The 21866-nt window shown below is 37.9% G+C and overlaps 1 protein-coding gene across 1 annotated transcript; it reads left to right on the top strand.

The window, feature by feature from the left end:
- The first annotated feature begins 16263 nt into the window (after window positions 1–16263).
- Window positions 16264–21615, top strand: LOC142622335 (uncharacterized). Its single transcript, XM_075795786.1, has 4 exons — window positions 16264–16836; window positions 18348–18564; window positions 19143–19236; window positions 21000–21615. The coding sequence occupies exons 1-4, from the start codon at window positions 16373–16375 to the stop codon at window positions 21272–21274; spliced, it is 1050 nt and encodes a 349-aa protein (XP_075651901.1). The 5' UTR covers window positions 16264–16372; the 3' UTR covers window positions 21275–21615.
- The last annotated feature ends 251 nt before the right edge of the window (window positions 21616–21866 follow it).

The following is a 21866-nucleotide window of genomic DNA, read 5'->3' as shown; positions in this document are numbered from 1 at the left end:
AGTGGAGATTCAGCAAACTCAGCTACCAAGTCTACGAGGACCTGACCTTTAACAAAGGTAATGAGGCATATACTTGATATCAAAGTCCCCTAGGATTGTCCCCCATTTGTCAATCATTCCCGTATAATCAGCTCTCCGAAGCAGGGATTGAAAAGGAAGTTGGGTTAGAACCACAATTGTGTAAGCTTGGAAGTAATGAGGGAGCTTACGTATAGCATGCACCAGTGCCAAAATGGCCTTCTCTACTGGTAGGTAACGAACCTCTGCTTCATGCAATGACTTGCTCACACAATAAACTGGTTTTTTCACTCCATTGTCAACTCGTATCAGCACTAAGCTCACTGCATGGGAGGCTACAACAACGTAAGCAAACGGAACCTCCTCCTCCTCGGGCCTGGACATAATAGGTGGCCGAGATAGGTATTCCTTTAGTTGTTGGAAGGCCAGGGCACACTCCTCGGTCCATTCGAATCCCTTCCACTTATGCAACAACTGGAAAAAGGGCCTACACCTGTCTGCCAACCGAGAGATAAATCGGTTCAGAGCAGTAGTCATCCCTGTCAACTTCTGGATCTCTTTGGGATTCCGAGGGGATTGCAAATTGTTAATTTTCTTAATTAGATCAGGTTTGACTTCAATAGTTCAATTCCATGATGAGTGATCATGTAGCTCAGAAATTTGCCCGAGCTAATGCCAAAAGAACAATTGGAAGCATTGAGGTGCAATTTGTGCCTCCTTGGTATTTCAAAAATGCTCCCAAGGTCACCCACATGCTCGGATACTACCTTAATTTTCACTACCATATCATCTATATAAATCTCAATATTTTTGCCTAGTTGTGGCTCGAACATCCTAGTCATCATCCTCTGGTAAGTATACCCCGCATTCTTTAATCCAAAGGGTATCACCTTGTAGTGGTAGTTTCCAGTGGGTGTAACAAAAGCCATATTCTCCTGATCATCCAAAGCTAATGGTAATTGGTGGTACCCTTGAAAGGCATCTAAAAAGCTCATTCAAGGATGGCCCACAGTTGCATCCACTAACTAGTCTATCTGAGGCATGGGGAAAGGGTCCTTTGGGCAGACCTTATTCAAATCCATGAAGTCCACACATACTCGCCACTTCCCGCTTTTCTTCTTCACCACCACTGTATTGGCCAACCACTAAGGGTAAAACACCTCTTTGATAGCCCCTACCCACTTAAGCTTGGTCACTTCCTCTCTAACGGCATTAGAATGCTCCTTAGATAAGCGCTGAGGGGATTTTTTTTCCCAAGAAATACCACCAACTCCTCCTTCTCCTAAGGGGGTAACTGGACTCCAACCTGGAAGAACTTACCTTCATCATCACCAATAACAACTTTTTCTAGCTTCTCACATCTTGCCTCTCCTACCACCACGTCTGCAGTCCACACTGGCACCTTTAATTGCTATAAACCCTAATTAGTGGCAGCCGAGGACTCACTACCGGCCTGATGCCTGATTGCAGCCACTAAGCACTGCTTGGCCATAGACTGGCTTCCAACCAGCTCCTTGACCCTGCCCCCCAAAGAGTATTTCACCTTCAAGTGCAAGGTCGAAGGCACAGCCCCCATGGCGTGAAGCCAAGGTCTTACCACAATAGCAGTATAAGGGGAGTATGCGTCTACCACGATGAAATTTACTTCCACCACTTCTGACCCTGTCTAAACAGGTAGCCTGATTTGGCCCTTTGGAAAGACAATCTTCCTATCAAACCCTATCAGAGGGGAGTCATAGCAAGCCAGGTCCTCAAGCCTCAGCTCCAACCCCTTATATAGGTCGGGGTATATGATCACTGCACCGCTACCCTGATCTACCAGCACCCTCTTCACATTGTACCCTCCAATCCTGAAAGTAAGTACCAAGGCATCATCATACGGCTGCAAGGTTCTAACTATATCCTCATCGAAAAAGCTCAAAGTTGGATGGGCCTCCAATCTACCCCTTTTCAAATCAAGGGGCGAGTCCTTTATAGATGGTCGAGTTATAGACATCATCCCAGATGACTAAGAGCCAATCCTCCCTAAAGTAGCAAGAATGACACTGATTGTACCCAAAGGTGGTCTTGCAGAAGCATCTCTCCAAGCTCCTGACCCTGCATGACTACCCTGTCCGCTAGGTTGGTATAGGAATTGTTTTAACTTTCCACTTCGGATCAGCTGCTTTAGATGACTACACAAAGTCCTGCAATCTTCTGTGGTGTGTCCTCACTCCTGATGGTATTGGCAATGAAGGCTTTGGTTATGCTTTGTGAGGTCTCGAGGATGATTATTGTTGTATCTGTCTAACCTAAAATCTCTCCTATCCTGAGGGACCACCTTAGCCTTCCCTATGAATGGCAACGGGTCGGATTCGGAGCGAGTTTTTCTATACTCGAACCCGACCCGCAAGTCTACTACTATAACCCAAACCTGGCCCGGTTAATAAATGGGTTTTTTTCCACCCCAAACCCGCCCCCACAAGCCCTGTCCTCTCATGCCTAGCCCAGCCCAAAATTAGAAACACAAATTTCAATTTATGATTTTTCGGCCCAAAATCACAAACACTAACACAAATCCAAACACAATCACAAACATAAACACAGAAATCACAAACACAAAATTCAGGTCTATGATTTTCCCTTTCAAAATCACAAACAAAGAAATCATTAACACAAACACAAACTCACATGATTAGGATGAACTGAACCCACAAAAAAAAAAATGGAGAACGAGGTGGAGCCGTGGAGCGAGGCTGTAAGGCCATGGGCGAGGAAGATGAGAGGGGCAGAAGGCTGTGTGACGGCGAGGATGAAACAGAGTTGAGAGAGTAGAGAGTTATGCCTGTGCTTGACTGCTTGTGGGCTTGTGGCCATGTGAGTGAAAGAGTTGAGAGATGAAGAAGGAAAGGCGGCCGTGTGAGATAGTGAGTGAGAGAGTTGAGACATTTTGGGACGGCGGTGAGGTGTTGGGCAGTTGGGCCAGTGGTGAGATTGAGAGTGAGTGAAGGAGATGGTGAGTTGAAGAGATGAGAGGCGGCTTGAGCTGAAATGAAAGGAGAATAGAAAATTTTAGGGTTTATAACTATATATATATATAACTAGGCCGGGCCGGGTTTTGGAAAAAACCCGGACCCGACCTGGACTCGCTTCAGGGGTTTTTTTTAAACCCAAACCCGACTCTATTTTTAATTGGGCCGGGTACCCCCGGGTCCGGCAGAAATTACCATCCCTAGCCTTCTCTTTCCCTTCTTGTTGATCCTCCTCGACCCGCTTGTACTTGTCAATACAGTCTATGAGCTAACGCACACTCTTAACAGGTTTCCTAATCAAAGATTTCCTTAAATCGTGCTCGACAGGTAGGCCGACCTTGAATGTCCTTATAGCCATATCATCGAAATTCTCATCTATCTCATTAAACATCTCCCAGTATCTGTCGGAATACGTCTTTAGGGTTTCCCCTCCTCACATAGTCATAGACAACAGGGAGTCCAAAAGCCGAGGAACTCTGTTGTAAGTTACAAACCTAGAAACAAAAGCTCTTGTAAGCTCCTTAAAGGAGTTAATAAAACCCTCCCTCAGACCATGGAACCATTTCATCACCACGGGCCCCAAACTGGATGAGAACACCTTGCACATCAAGGTCTCATTCTTCGAGTGAACAACCATTCTCTGATTGAAGTGGCTGACATGCTCCACAGGGTCCGTTCTGCCATTATATGTGGTGAATGTTGACTGAGTAAAATGGTGAGGAAGTTTTCCTCCTTCAATCCTACAAGTGAAAGGTGACTTAGAAATTTGGTTCAGAGCCCTACTCATAGTGTCTTTGCCCAAGCCTTTGCGAGATGGAATCTTCCCTCTCCACCTATCATGGCACTCCTCATCACAAGAAAAAGACTCACTACGAGGATTCCTGGACCTAGGCCTGTAGCTGTTATCACTATCATCACCAAAAGAATGGTTAGAACTCGAAGGAGTTCCTCTATATCGCTCGCAGCGTAATCTCCTTTGCAAACGGTCTATCTCCAGCTGCAGGCTTCTAGTGTTTTCCTCATGAGAGATGTGACTCCCACCTCGAGATGGGCTCCTACTAGTGTGTGTAGTGTGCACACTAACCTCCCGGTCCTTTCTCTGTTCAAGATTGAGAAAATGATCTTGACATTGGGAACCAACAAACTCTCCTCGATTAGGTCCTGAACCTACTATAACTGAACGTTGATCTCACTAAAGCTCAAGTTTTCCCACAGACGGCGCTAATTGTAAGGACATGATTTGGATCCTAAGCCTAAGAAGTAATTAGATTAGGACCCAAATAGCCCAACACAATGAGTTTGTAAAGAGTGGGCTCAAAAACTAAGCTTCAATAGATTGAGCAACGCTCATGGTGGTTTACAAACAGTAAGAAAACAAATAAAAAACAAACTTTATGCAAAGAAATCCTTCCTCGGCAAAGTCCGAGGAGAGTAGTCCTTGAGTATATTTCTTTTAGATTTGAATACAATTTCACTTGTTGCTATGGTGTTTACTCCATAAATTCTCTCCTAATCCCCTTCCCTTGAAAGATCTCTTACATTATATAGCCTCTTTCGACTGATCTTGGCCTTCCACTTGTTGATTGTGCAAGACGCTACTAGAGTGCCCATCAAACGCCCTTCCCAGATCTTTTATGAGTTACAACAACCAAGATAGCACTGTTTAGGGGTCTTCTCCACATAAATGCGGCCAAGGAGTTTGGTGGAGTGCATTAAATGTGGTGGCAGCTACCATCCCTCAGCCATGTTAGGGCTAATCCCCTCTCTGAAGTTCTTCCTCTACAGTGAGGCCTCCATTGGTGATGTGGCCCTAGCTTGCCTCCCTGGCCTTGCCGTCCGAGGATATGGCCTTTTCGGAACTGCACCAGCCTCCTCGGCATCAGGTATGACACGTGGCACTATTACCATATTAAATTTTTGTATCCCACAAGTTTTATTTCTTAATTTTAGAATCAAATGTGGGATCACATCATAAATATTCATCCAAATGAATTATTAAGTACAAAAATCAAAGAGTCTAGAATAAATGAATCAAAAGAAAAAAAAAAGTGCTTCACAATAATGAATAAATAAATAAACATAGACAATTTACATTTTATACTTAATAATATCCTTACAAATTTTTTTAAAGAGTTAACAAAATATAAAAATGACTATCAATAGTATTTAAATTATATATATGTAAATTATATTATGCATCTTTTTGTATATTTTTAAGTGTATCCATGTATATGCATGGGGTTACAAGCTAGTATATTAAAATGGAAGCATAATATTAATTCAAATCCAATCCAAATTAGCTTCTAATTGTAGTCTATTTTGATGCTAAGTGTCCATTTTGATTTTTTTAATGCAAAATGATACATTCACAACACTCCATATGAAAACTGATGATACTACAATAATAACACACTAACCTAAGCACAGTATGAGAAAATGGATTTAGAGTTATTTCACAGCGCAACAGTTTTTTAAAGGCAGAGATCAAAAGTGACAAAATTCAATTTTAATCTCAATCCTTAGATACAATTTTTTTTTAATCCATTTAAATATTTACCTTTTCACCTTTACCTATTTAATTTTTTTTTATCCTTTTTAACTTTTCTCTCTCACATTAAGGGTAATTACATAGTAAATAGCCCTAACTATAGTACTATATCCAAATACAGGGAAAATGATCCTCATCCTACAAATCATCATTATTGACAATGTCATCATCATCAATACAAATAGACTCCAATAAATTCTCTTCATCATCATCGAAATACTTTAGTTCTAGTAGCAATCTCCAACATAGATGAAGGAAGCTCATTATCTTTAGTTTATGCTACAGTTTAATTTGCTAATAGAAGGAAATATTTAAAAAGTGAATAGTACGCGTACATCGTGCAAGTTACAAGCTAGTAAGAGAATTTATAAACATGAGTATGACAATTAGGGGTGTACAAAAAACCATTGGATCTACACAACCGCACCTTAACCAATCAAAATCGACTGCCAAATGTGGACACTACACCATGTATTGCAGTGGAGGTACAAAAATCACAACTGTAGGTGTAGGTGTAGTGCAATTTATGGTTTTGTCTTTATAAAAACGCAAAAAACCAGCACCACACTATGCGTATTGATGTATAAATTTTATTTTGGGTAAATTGTAAAGTACACCCCTAACGTTTGGGGGTGATTGGATTTTATACCCCAATGTTTTGGAACTTTGATTTTACACCCCAACGTTTGGTTCTGTTAGCAAATCACTCTCCTAGTTAGTTTTTGCTGTTAACTGCCATGTCATCTTGCTAACGTGTTTTTTTTTTTTGCCAAATAAGCCCCAAAACGACACAATTTCAATGGCAATAAAGCGATGACTTGGCATATGCAAAACGGTGTCACTTGTCCAAAGAGAAAACAAAACAAAAAATTTGGGCAAAAATGCAAAATTGACCCTCTAACTTTCACTCTTTTTCATTTCAGTCCTCTTACTTTCAGTTTTGTCAATTCAGTCTTCTAACTTTCAATTTTTGTCAATGTAGGATTCTGTTAAACCCAGTTATGGCCTGCCGTTAACTTTCAGTTTTTTTTTTTTTTTTTAAATTTTGGAATTAAAAGAAAATTCTATAAAATAAAAAAATAAAAAAAAAAACATTTAAGGGGAAAGGCTCGTCAAACTTGATGCTGAGCTCATCAGACTTGATGCTACATTACCAAATGGACCACCAAATGGATTTGATTTTGGAGCAGTTGCAGTAGGGGTTAAGCCAATACCAAATGCACCAAGGCTTCCCAAACTAAGTTCTGCTGTGTTACTTGTTTTAGGGCCTCCTCCTCCGTCTCATCCTCTTCTGTTTTTGCAACATCCAAACTTTCATTCCTTTCTCCAGTTGTGCTTCCAGAAGTTGGGAGTGGTGTTGGGAAATGGGAATAGAACACGTGCAGTAGATGGTTGTGCTAGTTAAGTGGTACCTCCTTCTTAAATGTTTTTTTTTTTACAGATTTTTTTTTAATTTCAAAATTAAAAATAAAAAAAGCTAAAAGTTAACGATAGCCCATAACTGGGTTTAACGGAATCCTGCATTGACAAAAATTAAAAGTTAGAGGACTGAATTGACAAAACTGAAAGTTAGAAGACTGAAATGAAAAAGAGGGAAAGTTAGAGGGTCAGTTTTGCATTTTTGCCAAAAAATTTGCAACTTCACCGTTTCCCCCAAACAAAAAATCTCAAAATCCTAAATCCTAAACCCACAAACCCAAACCTTGCCTTCCTAACCCTTATGAACCCAGACCACCACATTGGCTCTGCAATCTGCAATTTGCAATAAGCACTCACAAACTTTCTACTCAAACTTCCATGATTCAGTTATCACATGCTCCATTACACGCAAAATTATCTTCACATCTGTATCCTCTAGTTTTAATGAAAAAACCCCCTCAATATATCAATATACTTCAGTAGACCCTTCAGCTTCTTCTCTGATTTCTTGAGATCACATTCAAATGTTGACAGATCCATATATGTATATATATATATATATTAAGTTTTGTGCTTTTGGAAGTTGTGGATGACTCATAAAAGATTCCAAATCTACAGCTAATTTGAAGAATTTATTAAGGGGAAGAGGCAGAGCATTCTTGAGGAATTGATCACATTCATCATCAATTTTGCTTCTTTTCTTTGAGCTTTTCTCATGATTGCTTTCATCTAGTTCTCTTTGTTCCAAACCAGCCCAGTTTTTTTTCACCGGTTCATTCAATACTATGGCATGTTCCAGTACAGTGACAATCTTGTTTATCACCATGGAATCCTCTTCTTCAGTACTGGCCCATTTGAGTCCAGATTTCAACCCTTCAATCTTTGCTTCAAATTCTTCTTTCCCCGATATCATAGACACTAGATCAACGAGTAGTAGAGACAGACTATTCCCAAGGTTAGGAAGGCAAGGGTTGGGTTCGTGGGTTTAGGATTTAGGATTTTGAGATTTTCTGTTTGGTAGGGGAAACGGTGAAGTTGTAGTTTTTTTTTTGGTTTTCTCTTTGGGCAAATGGCACCGTTTTGCATGTGCCAGGTCATCACTTCATTGCCATTGAAACTGTGTCGTTTTAGGTCTTATTTGGCAACAAAAAAAAAAACCACGTCAATAAGATGACATGGCAATTAACAGCAAAAACTAACCATAGGGGGGTGATTTGCTAACGGAACCAAACGTTGGGGTGTAAAATCAAAGTTTCGAAACGTTAGGGTGTAAAATCCAATCACCCTAAAACGTTAGGGGTGTACTTTGCAATTTACCCTTTTATTTTATATTTAATATATGTAGTATGAAATACTGCATTTCACTAATTCAAAAAATAAATAAAAAAATTTCTTATATGCCATTACCTACACATATTTTTATGTATAAGTGTTGAGGTACAAATTTTTGGGCCCTGATCTCATTAGCCCACTCCCTAAAAAATACCCATACAAGCCCATAGACTATTTTGAGCCCACATAAATATTTCCTATATACTTCCCATATATTACTCAAATATTTTCCCATATTATTACCCATATTGAACTCCCACAAATATTTCCCATATAGCCCCATAAATTATCTTGGGCCATTTCACAAATATTACCCATTATAGCCCACATATTATCCAACTTGGGTTTTCACAAAAATACTTATCACACTACTACCAAAATTGGGCCACCAAAATTATACTATCTCCACAAAAAGGCCCCAACTCATTTACCTTGTGGGCAAAACCCAAAAGTCCAAACCCTCTAAGAAGCCCTTTACGACACCTCACCTCTAAAAAGCCCTTTACGACACCTCACCTCTAAAAAGCCTGTTACGATACAACACCTTTAAAAGCTCGTTACAACATGACACCTCTAAAAGCCTGTTATGATACGACACCTCTAAAAGCCCGTTACGACACGGCACCTCTAAAAGCCCGACATGGCATCTCTAAAAGCCCGTTACAACATGGCACCTCTAAAAGCTCATTACGACATGACACTCTTACTAAAGTCCGTTACTACACGACAATATTTTTCCAAAATCTCAAAAAGCCCAAATACTATTTTGACACCTATTTCTAAAAGCCCAAATCTATTTTGGCATATATTCATAAAAGCCCAAATCTATTTTGGCACCTATTTATAAAGCCCAATATTACTTTGGCACCTATTTATAAAACCCAATATTATTTTGGCACATATTTACAAAAGTCCAAACATTATTTTGGTACCTACTTACAAAAGCCCAATCTTATTTTGGCACATATTTACAAAGCCCAAATACTATTTTGGCAAAAATAATAACATTATGCTCAAAGTCTAAAATTATTCATTGGCAAAAACATATTTTCATATACTAAAGTCCCTAACTCATGGGAAGTATAAATTACTCATCCTTCAAAAATACTTCTTTACAAAATTTATGGGAACTATTCTTGTTTTCTTTCCATAATCAACTAACTACAAAAGCCCATGAATATTACCTATGGCAAAACTATTCATTTTGTAGGGATAGACAAGTCCAAAGAAGCTCAACTACAAGGCCCAGCTGAGCAACCCAGCTCACATGCAAATCTCAGCAGCTGAAGCTCACGTGGGTTGTCAAGTCAAATTTCAACACAACTTGACAGTTGGGGCCCATTACCATCAATTCCAGCTTGTCAAATTAGATCAAAATAGGACACGTGTCCAGCAGGGGTTAAACCCTTCCTTGCCAAGATAATTTTCATCATTTCTCATATGACACAAAGCTGAGATGACATGACATAAAGTTGGGAAGCTTCAGCTAGGCATCTTTCCTTTCATCTCCAACCCATTCAGTAAAGGACTAAGGGCAGCCATAACCAGACCATGAAAGCTTCTAGAACAACTTGAAACATCTCATTATCATGCCAAAAACATGTACTTTCTGGTTCATGGACCAAGCACATGAACCCAAATAGGGAAACTTAGGGAAATGTGGTTTGGAGAACACCAAAGGGATCTCTAGTAGAGTTCCCAACAGAGGGCTCCAAGATTGACACCTGGCTTGGGGTGACACAATCTACCCTGGGGAGCTCTGATTCTAGCAACAGATAACCAAAATCATTAGCCTAATACATGCTTTAATCCCATTGGCTGAGGACAATCAGCATTTAATACCAAGTCAGAACTCCAGCTGCTATTACCCAAAATAACAAGAATATTCTAAAGCTGAACTTACCACTCTTGACCAAATCCTAGGAACAATTTTCCAAGGATTTTCTGAAGATTGAGACTAATTTAGCAGAGATTATTTGCTAATCACCCCCTAAAACTCAATTATAAATAGAAGCTCTCCACCAACACTCCAACACACATCAATAGAGAAGAACTCTCTCATAAACTTCTCTATTCTCATCTCTCTAATTTTCTTAAAGCTCTTAGTGAGGTTTTGAGCCTCTGAGTTCTTAGTTTCAAACTTAGAAACTAAGCTCTCGAGTCCCTGTCTCACAAATACCCTTCACACCTCCACTTATAAGCTTTTATCCATCCCCAGGCCCTTGCAGCTTTAATAAACACTCTCTCTCACTACTCATACTACATGAAATGACGCTCACCACTCACTACATATACTATATCCATAAGCATACCTTCGCATCATAATAATCTTGTTGCGCTAGCTGGAATCTCTCTCTGTCCCTTCATCTCACACTAAGTTTCTTCATTATTTGTTATAATGGAACTCATGATTTTTGTTTATTCATGGCTAAAATGCAAAACTCACCCTCTAAGTTTTATCATTTTTCATTTCAGTCCTCTAAGTTCAGGTTTTGTCATTTCAATCCTTTAAGTTTCATTCATCCTCAGTTAAGTCCTCTGTTAACAATTTGTTAATTGCTGCAGTTATCCTACCCATAAAATACCATTTTTGCCCTTTATTTAATTTTTAATTTTATATTTATTATTTATTTATTAATTTAAAAAACGTTAAATTAAAATAAAAAACCAGAAAGAATCAACGTCGTCCCCTCCCTCCCATCTAAAAGAGCACAAAATTGCAACCCCACCCACCTATACCCTAGCCTATCCTAATACTACCAATTTTCTTTCCATAGTTTTCTTTTTTCTATCCAACCAAATCCTAAGTTGGTAAAAAAGCTATGGGATCATTATAGAATTGTGGTGGTGGAAAGCAATAGATTCCCTAGAAACTTTTGATGGGGATTTCCTCCTCCAGAGCTTTTCTTTCAAATTTGCTATCCCTTACATGCTAGAGTGCATAGAAACAATGTTAAGGTTTCTTGCAGTCTTGCCACCCTATCATGTCAACTCATTTAGCAACTTAAGTGGGAGATTACTTAATGCCCTTGGAGGCCTATGTGCCTAAGACCGAGAGGGAAGACTTTGGGCGGCTCCGCTTCGTTTGGAATGTACAGATTCGGCGGCTCCAATTCCCTCTTCTCCCCTTCAATCTCTCTTTCTCTCTCCTTCTCCCTCTCGGTCTTTCTTCTCCCTCTTAGTATCGAGCTAGGCTAGGGTATCAGGTGGGTGAGATTGCAATTTTGTGTTCTTTCAAATGGGAGGGACGACGTCCATTAATTTCTGGGTTTTTTTAAAAAAAAATTAAATCAACCTTTTTTAATAAATAAATAATTAATTAAAAATTAAATAAAGGGCAAAAAGGGTATTGCTTGGGTGGGATAACGGCAGCAACTAACAGATTGTTAACTGAGGACTTGATTGAGAATGAATGAAACTTAAAGGATTGAAATGACAAAACCTAAACTTAGAGGACTAAAATGAAAAGTGATGAAACTTAAAGGGTGAGTTTTGCATTTTGGCCTTTATTCATTTACTATTGAAGATTATGATGTAACTGTTACTATAGAGTTTTTCTCTCATGTTATTGTATTAAAGGACTCTTCTCTAGAACCAATGGATGCTGAGTTTGAAGACGTAGATACTTTCCTTAATCTGTGAAATAGTTAACGGTTGGAGGTTTATTCTATTCTGTCACATTTTACCGCTGAAATATTTTATCACTGGAATAGTTTACCGCTGGAATATTTTACTATTGGGCTTTTTTTTTTTATTGCAATATGCTTTTTTAATCATGCTGACGTGTCTGCTGTAGGAAGTGTTTTTGGGCCATCCCATAATCCTTGTCAGTCTCAACCTAGGCCCAAGGCATAAAATAAGGCGAATTCTTCAAATCTTCACCAATAGCCTTTAGGTCGTGCTTTAAGCCCATCGTCGAGTTTCAGTTTAGGCCCCCAACCCAACACAAATCTCATTTGTCGGAAGGAAGACTTTTCCGCCCCCGATAATAAGTCAAGTGTATGCCCATGAAAGAGCCAGTTCCCAAATTTCATTGTTTGCCTCTCTAAATTCTAAATTCTAAATTCTTTCCCCAAACCAACCCATTAGGTAGTTGATTTTTAAAAATAAAAAAATGAATCATTTTACAACTAAAAATAGATTGGACTATTCTAAACCAGCCTAAAATAAAGGAAAGGAAAAAAAAGAAAAGAAAAAAAAGGACATTCGGGCTAGTTAGATACTCGAAGAGATTTGGACACCGTTATTATAAATAAATAAAAATTAACCCAAAAAGTTTAAAAAGTTTCAACCTAGCACCTACCAAACCACACCACGCTACACGGTCTAAGATCGTACCTGTCGATGAGGTGAACAATCAATTAAGGTGAGGTGTGGTGAGAGTTTTGGGCAAATTGCTGTCGGGAGTGGAAAAGTCTTCCTTCCGACAAATGAAATTTGTGTCGGGTTAGGGGCTTAAACCGAAACTCAATGATGGGCTTAAAGCACGGCCCAAAGGCTATCAATGAAGATTTGAAGAATTCGCCTTATTTTATGCCTTGGGCCTAGGTTGAGACTGACAAGGATTATGGGATGGCCCAAAAACACTTCCTATAGTAGACATGTCAACATGATTAAAAAGCATACTGCAATAAAGAAATAGCCCAGCAATAAAATATTCCAGCGGTAAAGTATTCCAGCGATAAAATGAAACAGAGTAAAATGAACTTCCAGCCATTAATTGTTTCACAGATTAAGGAAAGTATCTGCATCTTCAAAATCATCATCCATTGGTTCTAGAGAAGAGTCCTCTAATATAATAACATGAGGGAAAAACTCTATAGTAACAATTACATCATAACCTTTAATAGTAAATGAAAAAACAAATATCATAGGCTCCATTATAACAAATAATGAGGAAACTTAGTGTGAGATGAAGGGAGAGAGAGAGATTCCAACCAGCACAGCAAGATCATTACGATGCTAGGGTATGTTCATGGATATAGTATATGTAATGAGTAGTGAGGGTCATTTAAGCTAATATGAGTAGTGAGAGAGAGTGTTTAGTGAAGCTGTTGGGGGCTTTCTGTTGGGGATGGATAAAAGCTTATAAGTAGAGGTGTGAGGGGTCTTTGTGAGCTAGGGGCTGAAGAGCTTAGTTTCTAAGTTTGAAACTAAGAACTCAGAGGCTCAAAACCTCACTAGGAACTTTAAGAAAATTAGAGAGAGGAGAATAGAGAAGTTTATGAGAGAGTTCTTCTCTATTGGTGTGTGTTGGAGTGTTAGTGGAGAGCTTCTATTTATAGTAGAGTTTTAGGGGGTGCTTAGCAAATAATCTCTGCTATATCAGCTTTAATCTTCAGAAAATCCTTGGAGAATCATTCCTAGAATTTGGCCAAAAGTGATGAGTTCATCTTTAGAATATTCTTTGCTGTTTTGGGTAATAGCAGCTGGAATTCTGACTTAGCATTAAATGTTGATTATCCTCAACTAATGGGATTAGAGCATGTATTGAGCTAATGATCTTGGTTTTGCTGCTGCTAGAATCAGAGCTCCCTAGGGCAGATTGTATCACCCCAAGTCAGGTGTCAATCTTGGAGCCCTTTGCTGGGAACTCTGCTAAAGATCCCTTTAGTGCCCTCCAAACTACATTTCCCTAAGTTTCCCCATTTGGGTTCATGTGTTTGGTCCATGAACCAAAAAGTGCACATTTTCGGCATGATAATGGACTGTTTTTAGGTTATTCCTGAAGCTTTCATGGTCTGGTTATGGCTGCCCTTAGTCCTTAACCGAATGGGTTGGAGAAGAAAGGAAAGATGCCTAGCTGAAGCTTCCTAGCTTTACGTCATGTCATCTCAGCTTTGTGTCACATGAGAATTGATGAAATTCAGCTTGGCAAGGAAGGGTTTAACCCTTGCTAGACACGTGTCCTCTTCTGATCTGATTTGAAAAGCTAGAACTGAGGGTAATGGGCCCCAGCTATCAGGTTGTGCTGAAATCTGTCTTGACAGCTCACGTGAGCTTCGGCTGCTGAGATTTGCATGTGAGTTGGGCTGGCTTAGCTGGGCCTTGTAGTCGAGCTTCTTTGGGCTTGTCCATCCCTACAAAATGAATAGGTTTGCCATGGGTGATATTCATGGGCTTTTGTAGTTAGATGATTATGGAAAGAAAACAAGCATAGTTCCCATAAATTTTGTAAAAGAAGTATTTTTGAGGGATGAGTAATTTATACTTCCCATGAGTTAGAGACTTTAGTACATGAAAATATGTTTTTGCCAAGAAAAAATTTTGGGCTTTGAGCATAATGTAATTGCTTTTGCCAAATAATATTTAGGCTTTAATAGAATAATTGTTTGCCCAATAGACTTGGGTTTTTGTAAAAGATGCCAAAATAATGTTGGGCTTTAGTAAGTAGTTGCCAAAATAGATTTGGGCTTTTATGAATATATGCCAAAATAGACTTGGGCTTTTAGGAATAGGTGTCAAAATAGTATTTGGGCTTTGTAAATAGGTGCCAAAATAGTATTTGGGATTTTTAAGATTTTGTAAAAATGTTGCTGTGTAGCAACAGACTTTAGTAAGAGTGCTGTGTTGTTACGGCCTTTTTGAGGTGCCGTGTCATAACGGCCTTTTAGAGGTGTCGTGTAGCAACAGTCTTTTAGAGGTGCCGTGTTGTAACAGGCTTTTAGAGGGTTTTGTTAGACTTTTTGGGTTTTGCCCACAAGGTAAATGAGTTTGGGTTTTTTTATGGAAATAGTATAATTTTGTCGCCCAATTTTGGTAATGGTATGATAAGTATGTGAAAACTCAAGTTGGATAATATGTGGAATATAATGGGTAATATTTGTGAGAGGGCTCAAGGTAATTTCTGGGGCTTATATGAGAAATATTTGTGGGAAGCATTTAGGGAATATTTATTGGGTTCAAAATAGTTTATGGGCTTATATGGGTATTTTTTAGTGAGTGGGCTAATGAGATTAGGACCCGAAAATTTGTATCTCAACAACTGCATTTTGCAGTGCAGTGATAAATATGACCCAAAATTACACTATGTGCACCCCTAATTGACATCACAAGTTAACTTCTATTGACTTGCGTATGAGAGTTGTATTTTGCATTTGAAAGAAAAAAAGAAACTTGACTTTGACGAAAGAGTTGAAGATAAGTTCTAGCTGAATCAAATATTTTGTCTAGGAGGATCAGCCTTTCATTTAGGCAGGATTTATTTCGGAGAGTCCAAACATACCATGCTCTGATAGTGAAAGACTCTAAACACTAACTTGTTCTGAATCAGCATAGTTAAATCCAAGAAGAAGCCTTAAAACCTTATGTGCATTGATTCTATTTTATTGTTTTTATAATCCAGCATTTGAGTTTTATAATCTATTTATTCCAACAATAATATTTTTTTTTCTTTTATAAAACATTTTAAAATTTATGTAATAGAATAATGAGTAAATTTATATCAACCCTATTTTGTATCATTTTATTTTTATTCTCAAATTTCAACAGGTAAAAGAATTTTCTATTCATTTTACTTTTTCACCCCAGCTAAACACATGAAAAAAAAAAAAAAAAAATCTAACTCTTATTTTTATATCCTCTCTCCACTTTGTATTTCTACTTTTCGATCTCTTAACCAAACGGTTTCAGATAGGTGATTGTTAATTTGATATCCTACTCCTATCAAAAAAAAAAAATCGGTGATTATTATTAAAGCTGTGAGACTTATCCATGTCAAAATGAGGGGAAAAAAAACAAAAACAAAAACAAAAACGATGCACTACACTGTGCACGGGTAAAATTTTTTTTTTTTTTTGGTTAACGTGCACGGGTAAATTTAACAAATATAGAAAAACACGGGGACTGTGGTCAGCAAGACAAAAAAAAAAAACTTCCTTGCAAGGTGAAAAGACTTGTGATGGTAATGGACCACCTATGACCCCTATCGCTTTATTATCTCCCCGATAAAGTCAGACACTTGGTGAATAAACTCTCTCCTAGATTCTTTCATTCGGCACTCTTCACGTCACGGAGAATAGAATCTATATCTTAGCTTAATTAGATGATGTTTGGAGGCAAAGGCATGGGAGGTGGAACTGGAAGTGGAGGAAGCATGTTAAGGAATGTTGGAAGAGCGGTTTCTGCTGCAAGAACTGGTGTTCCTGCCGAACCCATTTCTTCTTCTTCTTCCAGGCCTAACACTAACACCCACACCCACTCCCACAAGCCCATTTCTCCCAATTACCTTTCTCTCTCCTCCACTTCTCCTCCACATAATAATATTCCCACTTCTGCAACTTCTGGGGTACCCACTACTCGGTCACCTTTTTCTCAGTCTCAGTCTCAGTCTCAGTCTCAGTGTGATGAGTTTGAGTGGGTGTCTGTTGATGGCAGTAAAGGTGAGAGAGTCAGACCACATGGACATGGACATGGAAATGGAAATGGAAATGGGTATTTTGATGATTATATTCTTGGCCCTGTTCCTTCCAAGGATGAAGTCCAAAATGCTGTCTCTGCTATTCAGCAGTAAGATTTTTTTTTTTCGTTACTATAAATCTAGTTTTCTCTTTTGTTCTTCATTGGGTTTTCCTTTTTGTTTTAAATATTAATCCGGTTGATTTTGTTATTGTTGTGTTGGAGGGTGTAGCTAGATGAAATTATATCTCTAGAAAGATTGTTTCTTTTTTCTTTTCTTTTTTGTTATCAAATCATCTATTAATTCCTGTATTATCATTATCATCGTAATTTAGGTGGTGGGGTTTCTGGTGATGAGATTGATGTTGGTGGTAGAATATGACAAGTTCATTAATTTACCCCCAAATGTGAAAATTTTCAACTATAACTTATTTTTAAAGTATTATGTAATAACTCTATGGCAACGTTGATAGTGATGGGGATGCCTATGGCAATATAAATGGTGATGTTGATATATATATAGAGGTAGATATATTTGGCCTGCAAGTAAGGGTAATTAGAAATAAATTTATAATTTATAGGAAGACGTTTGCTAGAGTTGATTTGCTTGCGTCTCCAGCAATCCAAAATGACTCAGTGTGTCATATTAGTTTTGTATTTTGTGGAAGAGACCAAAAATGTTTGGCAATTGTTGTCCTTGTTGTTCTCATTAGAAGCTGTGTTTGTGCTTCATTATTGTTTAACCTATAAAAGTGCTAACATAGAAGAGAAAGCAGACTGAAATGCAGTGTCTATGTGGTCTATTGTTAATGAGTTAATCATAAGAATTGCAAGATTCCTAAATCTCAATAAAAATTCATTGTCTAAGACCAACAAGAAATGTTCTATTTAAAAGATCTATTAGAGTGATAAAAGATATAATTTATGAGAATAGACTCCATTCTTTTATTTCCCTGTATGCAACTGCTTTTTATACTCAATTTATGATTGAAGTCCCAAAAGGTCTATTGGCTGCCGAACTTGACCTTCCTGACATAGGAAGGAAGAAAAGCTTGTATTATGGCCTATTTTTAGATTCAAAATGAATGACCATGTACCTTATGCCCAAACTAACCCTAAGGTCCCCTTCTAGCAGAAAGAAAGAAAAAGGAAGAATTGTAAAACAGTGGACTTTTAACATTGTGTTTGGATGAAATTTAATGGTGGTGGTATGAGAATAGTATGGGATTTTCATGATGTGACCTAGCATGGGAGTTTCATCATAGTGGTCAGTTTGCAATTAAAAAAAGTGTTAGTCCCACAAACTTCTCTGTGATGCCTTTGAAATGCGATCAAGTATGGGAGTTTAATGATATGATCTATTGTGGAAAGTTCATGCTACTAAGGTTTGACATTTTCCTCTAGTGCACTTCATTGGGTGTTGAAAGAACCACCAAAAAGAAGTGTGGTGTATGGTTCTATCTGTCTACCGAGATATTCCATGACTTGTCTAAATAACTGGGTTACTAGTAACTTGATAAGTTACAGATGCTAAAACTAGACTGAAATATGATTTTTTTCTGGAGACTATTACGTTGTATAATTGCTGCATCCTCAATTTTTGGAATTTTTATAATATGTAGGGTTTTTGAGCCTGCCTCATACTCCAATCTCGTGAGGGACAAATTTGCTTCTGATTTGGAGGAGGATGTTGCAGATCAAGTTATGAGTCCCACTGGCTCAGAGTTAGACTGGGTGGAGCCCTCTTTTCGTCTATGTAATTCAAGAATGTTGCAACCTCATGGATCCGACAGAGTTTATGATGCTTTTCATATGTTGCAGACTGAGCCATCTGTTCAGGTGCCTTTTATTATTGACCCCTGTATGATAAATCTAGGTTTCCAAATAATCTGTGAGGATTAATTTTTGTAGTTATTTTTGGGAAATATTGTAGATTGCTACTATGCATAGGAATATTAATTGTTGTTGAAAAATGAGGTTTTAATTTTTTTTTTTTAGTATCGTATAAGATTTGGCATCTCTGAATATTCATAGAACTATGAGGAAGTGAGCATGGTGATATAAAACAGTGGCAAGAATATCTTTTAGGTGCTTAAAATGCTTTTGAAAATTTTTATGAGAATTTCATGATCTGTGTTTTAGCCATTGCACAATATCATCTACCATTTATGTCTATTGAACATGTGTTTTTGAAAGTGATAGATGTGGGTTCAGATAAAGCTATGCGCATGCTAGCATGCTTGGGAATTGGAGACTTAACCATGGAACTGGTAGTGCTTGTGATCTTGTTCTAGTGTATAGAACAACTATAATTGTTATCTTCTTTTGTTGTATACTTGCCTTCATTAAGGTCACAGGGATTTTTCTTTTCTCTCTCAGGATTATTACTCTTTCTAATAGCACTACCTTTTGTGTAGAGAATGGTCATATCATTGTCATCAGATAAAGCAGTTTGGGATGCTGTTCTGAATAATGAGGTGGTGCGGGAGCTTAAGGAGTCATACTTTGCAGGTTGTGGATTTTTGGTGACTATAGTTAATTAAGCTTATCTGATTATTACATTTTAATTTATGAAGGAAAGTCATTAATTATAAATGTTGCAAAATATTTGTATTTTCATTTGATCATAACGTTCACTTTGTATTTCTGGCTTGAGTGTCCTGTTTTTCCTTTTAACTGTATGTGTCATGTCTGTTAAAAGTAATACTTTGCTATATAGGAGTACATCATCTGATAAAAGGGACTGGAAAGTGGAAACATGCTTATTATTCTTCTGAAGCCCATCAATAAATTAAATCTTGAATGACTAGCCAGATTTTCTTTTTAAAGAAATTTGTATTAGTAGGGTTGTAATATGGTGTGAAGTTTTCCATGCTCTAAGCATTCTTTAATTGACAATTTAGAACCTGACCAAACAATGAGTTTTCTGTTAATTCCTTACAATTCAGGCGCTCAAATAGATTATTAGTGTTCCTTTTTTGCCGAAAGGGGTGAGGATTAAAATCATCTTACATTTAAATACAGTGAATATTGTGGATATGGTTCTATGGTGTAAGTATGTGAAAGATAATAATAAATATTTTCCATACTAAGGCATTGCTGAGGCAATTATGTTTTCAAAATGATTGTTTATACAATAGAAATTCTCCCAACCCTTGTGGTACCTTGGAAAAGGCTACTAGGATGTATGTTGGTCAGTCTTGGTCTAACGTCTGCCATTTGAAATGTAGAAATGGACATAACATTTATGCATTTTATTAGATAGCATCCTCCTTCACAATGATGGATGTTGTTTTGATGGAGCTAGAGTTAATGCAAGTTTATGTGGAATGGGTGTGGTAATTCATGATTATAGAGGTTGAGAGAATATTTAATTAAAGCTTGCACCCAAGACATGCATAGGAATTATGTTGAAGGAAATACATAATTGATCATTGAATAGTCTTATAAATAAACATAGCTCAACATGGAAGATAGCTGCTGAATTGGGTCAGGATTGTCATTATGTTGTTTATAACATTAGTAGAGATGTTTGGATAAATCATGGCTGAGAAGCAATTGAAACAGTTGATTTTATGGCTTTATAAGGATTGGCTTATTCAGCACTCAAAAGTCCAGCTTCAAACGTCCTTATTAATCTTTATATGATCTTGTGTGGTGATGTTAGTTGTAAAACCTCTGACAAGTTGTGCCTTCATTTTTCTCCAAGCAGAAAAGGTTGAGTATTCTGTGCTCAGACCAAAACAACATAAGAGCTTAGTTTCTTGATGTGTCATTATCTGGCCAAAGTGAGCCATCCTTGACATGCAACTCCGTCTCTAATATACTACATGGTTCTCCTTTGAGTTGTTCACCAGGCTTTTTGAGTCTCCCTGCATAGAAGCTGCGCATACCTGTTTCCTTCCTGTGTCCTGCAGCTTTACAAAGTGGCAATGATTTTATGAACTTGTAAATGACTTGTTAGGAATCCCCCGCCCTCCCCCCTTTTTTTGGTTCTGTTTTGTTTTTAGTTCACATAATCCATATTTTGGCATGAAAAGTCTTCTTACACCTGGAGCATGCTCTTTGTATCATTGCAGAATATAGATCTGTTATCCGTACTAGTCCTTTTTACAGCATTCTATGCTAGAAGAATGATTGCTGTTCCATTGAGACTTTAAATTGTATTGAAGTGCTAATTGTTTATTGGTGGGTCTATAAACTAGTGAACAATGACACGCTAAGCAAAATTATACATTACTTATTTTGGACATGATTTTTCATGATTTATGCAGTTGAAAATAATGAACCCCGGAGTCCGGATGAGAGTTCTGAAGGATCCAATGAAGCAACCAGTGTACTAAGTTGGATTTTTGACACCACCAAGGCTAAGGTCATGGAAGTGTTTGAGAAAATCACAAAGCTTGTGAATGAATTATTTCCGTCCACTGAAAATGAGAAGACATCAGCAGGAGCCACCGATCCCTTCCAGGAAAAGCTGAAGACTTCATTCCTGCTTTCTGTTGTGGTCCTGTTGATTGTGGCTGTGACTCGAGCCCACAAGGCTTGACCATAATTTGACGACTTGACAGTTAGTTTTCCCCAGTGGGTGACTTGTACAGGTAGAAGTTTCCCACTGGGTGTGTGCTAGCATTAGTAGAGTTCCTTTGGCTCTGGTAATGCTAATTATGAACAAAGGACATGGGGACCTCTCAGTTGTCAGGTTATGTTTGCTGTCTTTAGTATCTTACATGTAAATTTTAGGCTCAATTGATGGTTCCTCACTTTTTATGCTTGGATATGACTATTGTCAATCAAGGGGTCATTGACTAGATTTGCCTTAAACCAAATTGATTTATGGGTATTTTTTGGTTTGTTAATATGCCTTAATAGAAATTTGTTCAACATTAACAGTGTCCTGAAGTCATTCTTGTGATACATCTTGAATTGTATGGATTGGGTTGGATGAGATTGTAGAGTGTGTAGTGCTTGTATAAGGTGTTTATTAGGTAAATTTAAACCATATAGGCAATTTTGAGCAGTCCTATGTGTAACTTGATTAGTCTTTTTGGGATATTAGTGAAATGTATTGGGGGGTGTTATATACAAGGATTACACATAATACCATATCATTATGTGATTGCACTCAGGGTTGGCTCCAC

Source organism: Castanea sativa, chromosome 1 (assembly GCF_040712315.1).
Source record: "Castanea sativa cultivar Marrone di Chiusa Pesio chromosome 1, ASM4071231v1".
In the NCBI taxonomy this organism is placed as follows: Eukaryota; Viridiplantae; Streptophyta; class Magnoliopsida; order Fagales; family Fagaceae; genus Castanea; species Castanea sativa.
The sequence above is the reverse complement of the archived record's forward strand: the minus strand, read 5'-3'. Positions and strand labels throughout refer to the sequence as shown.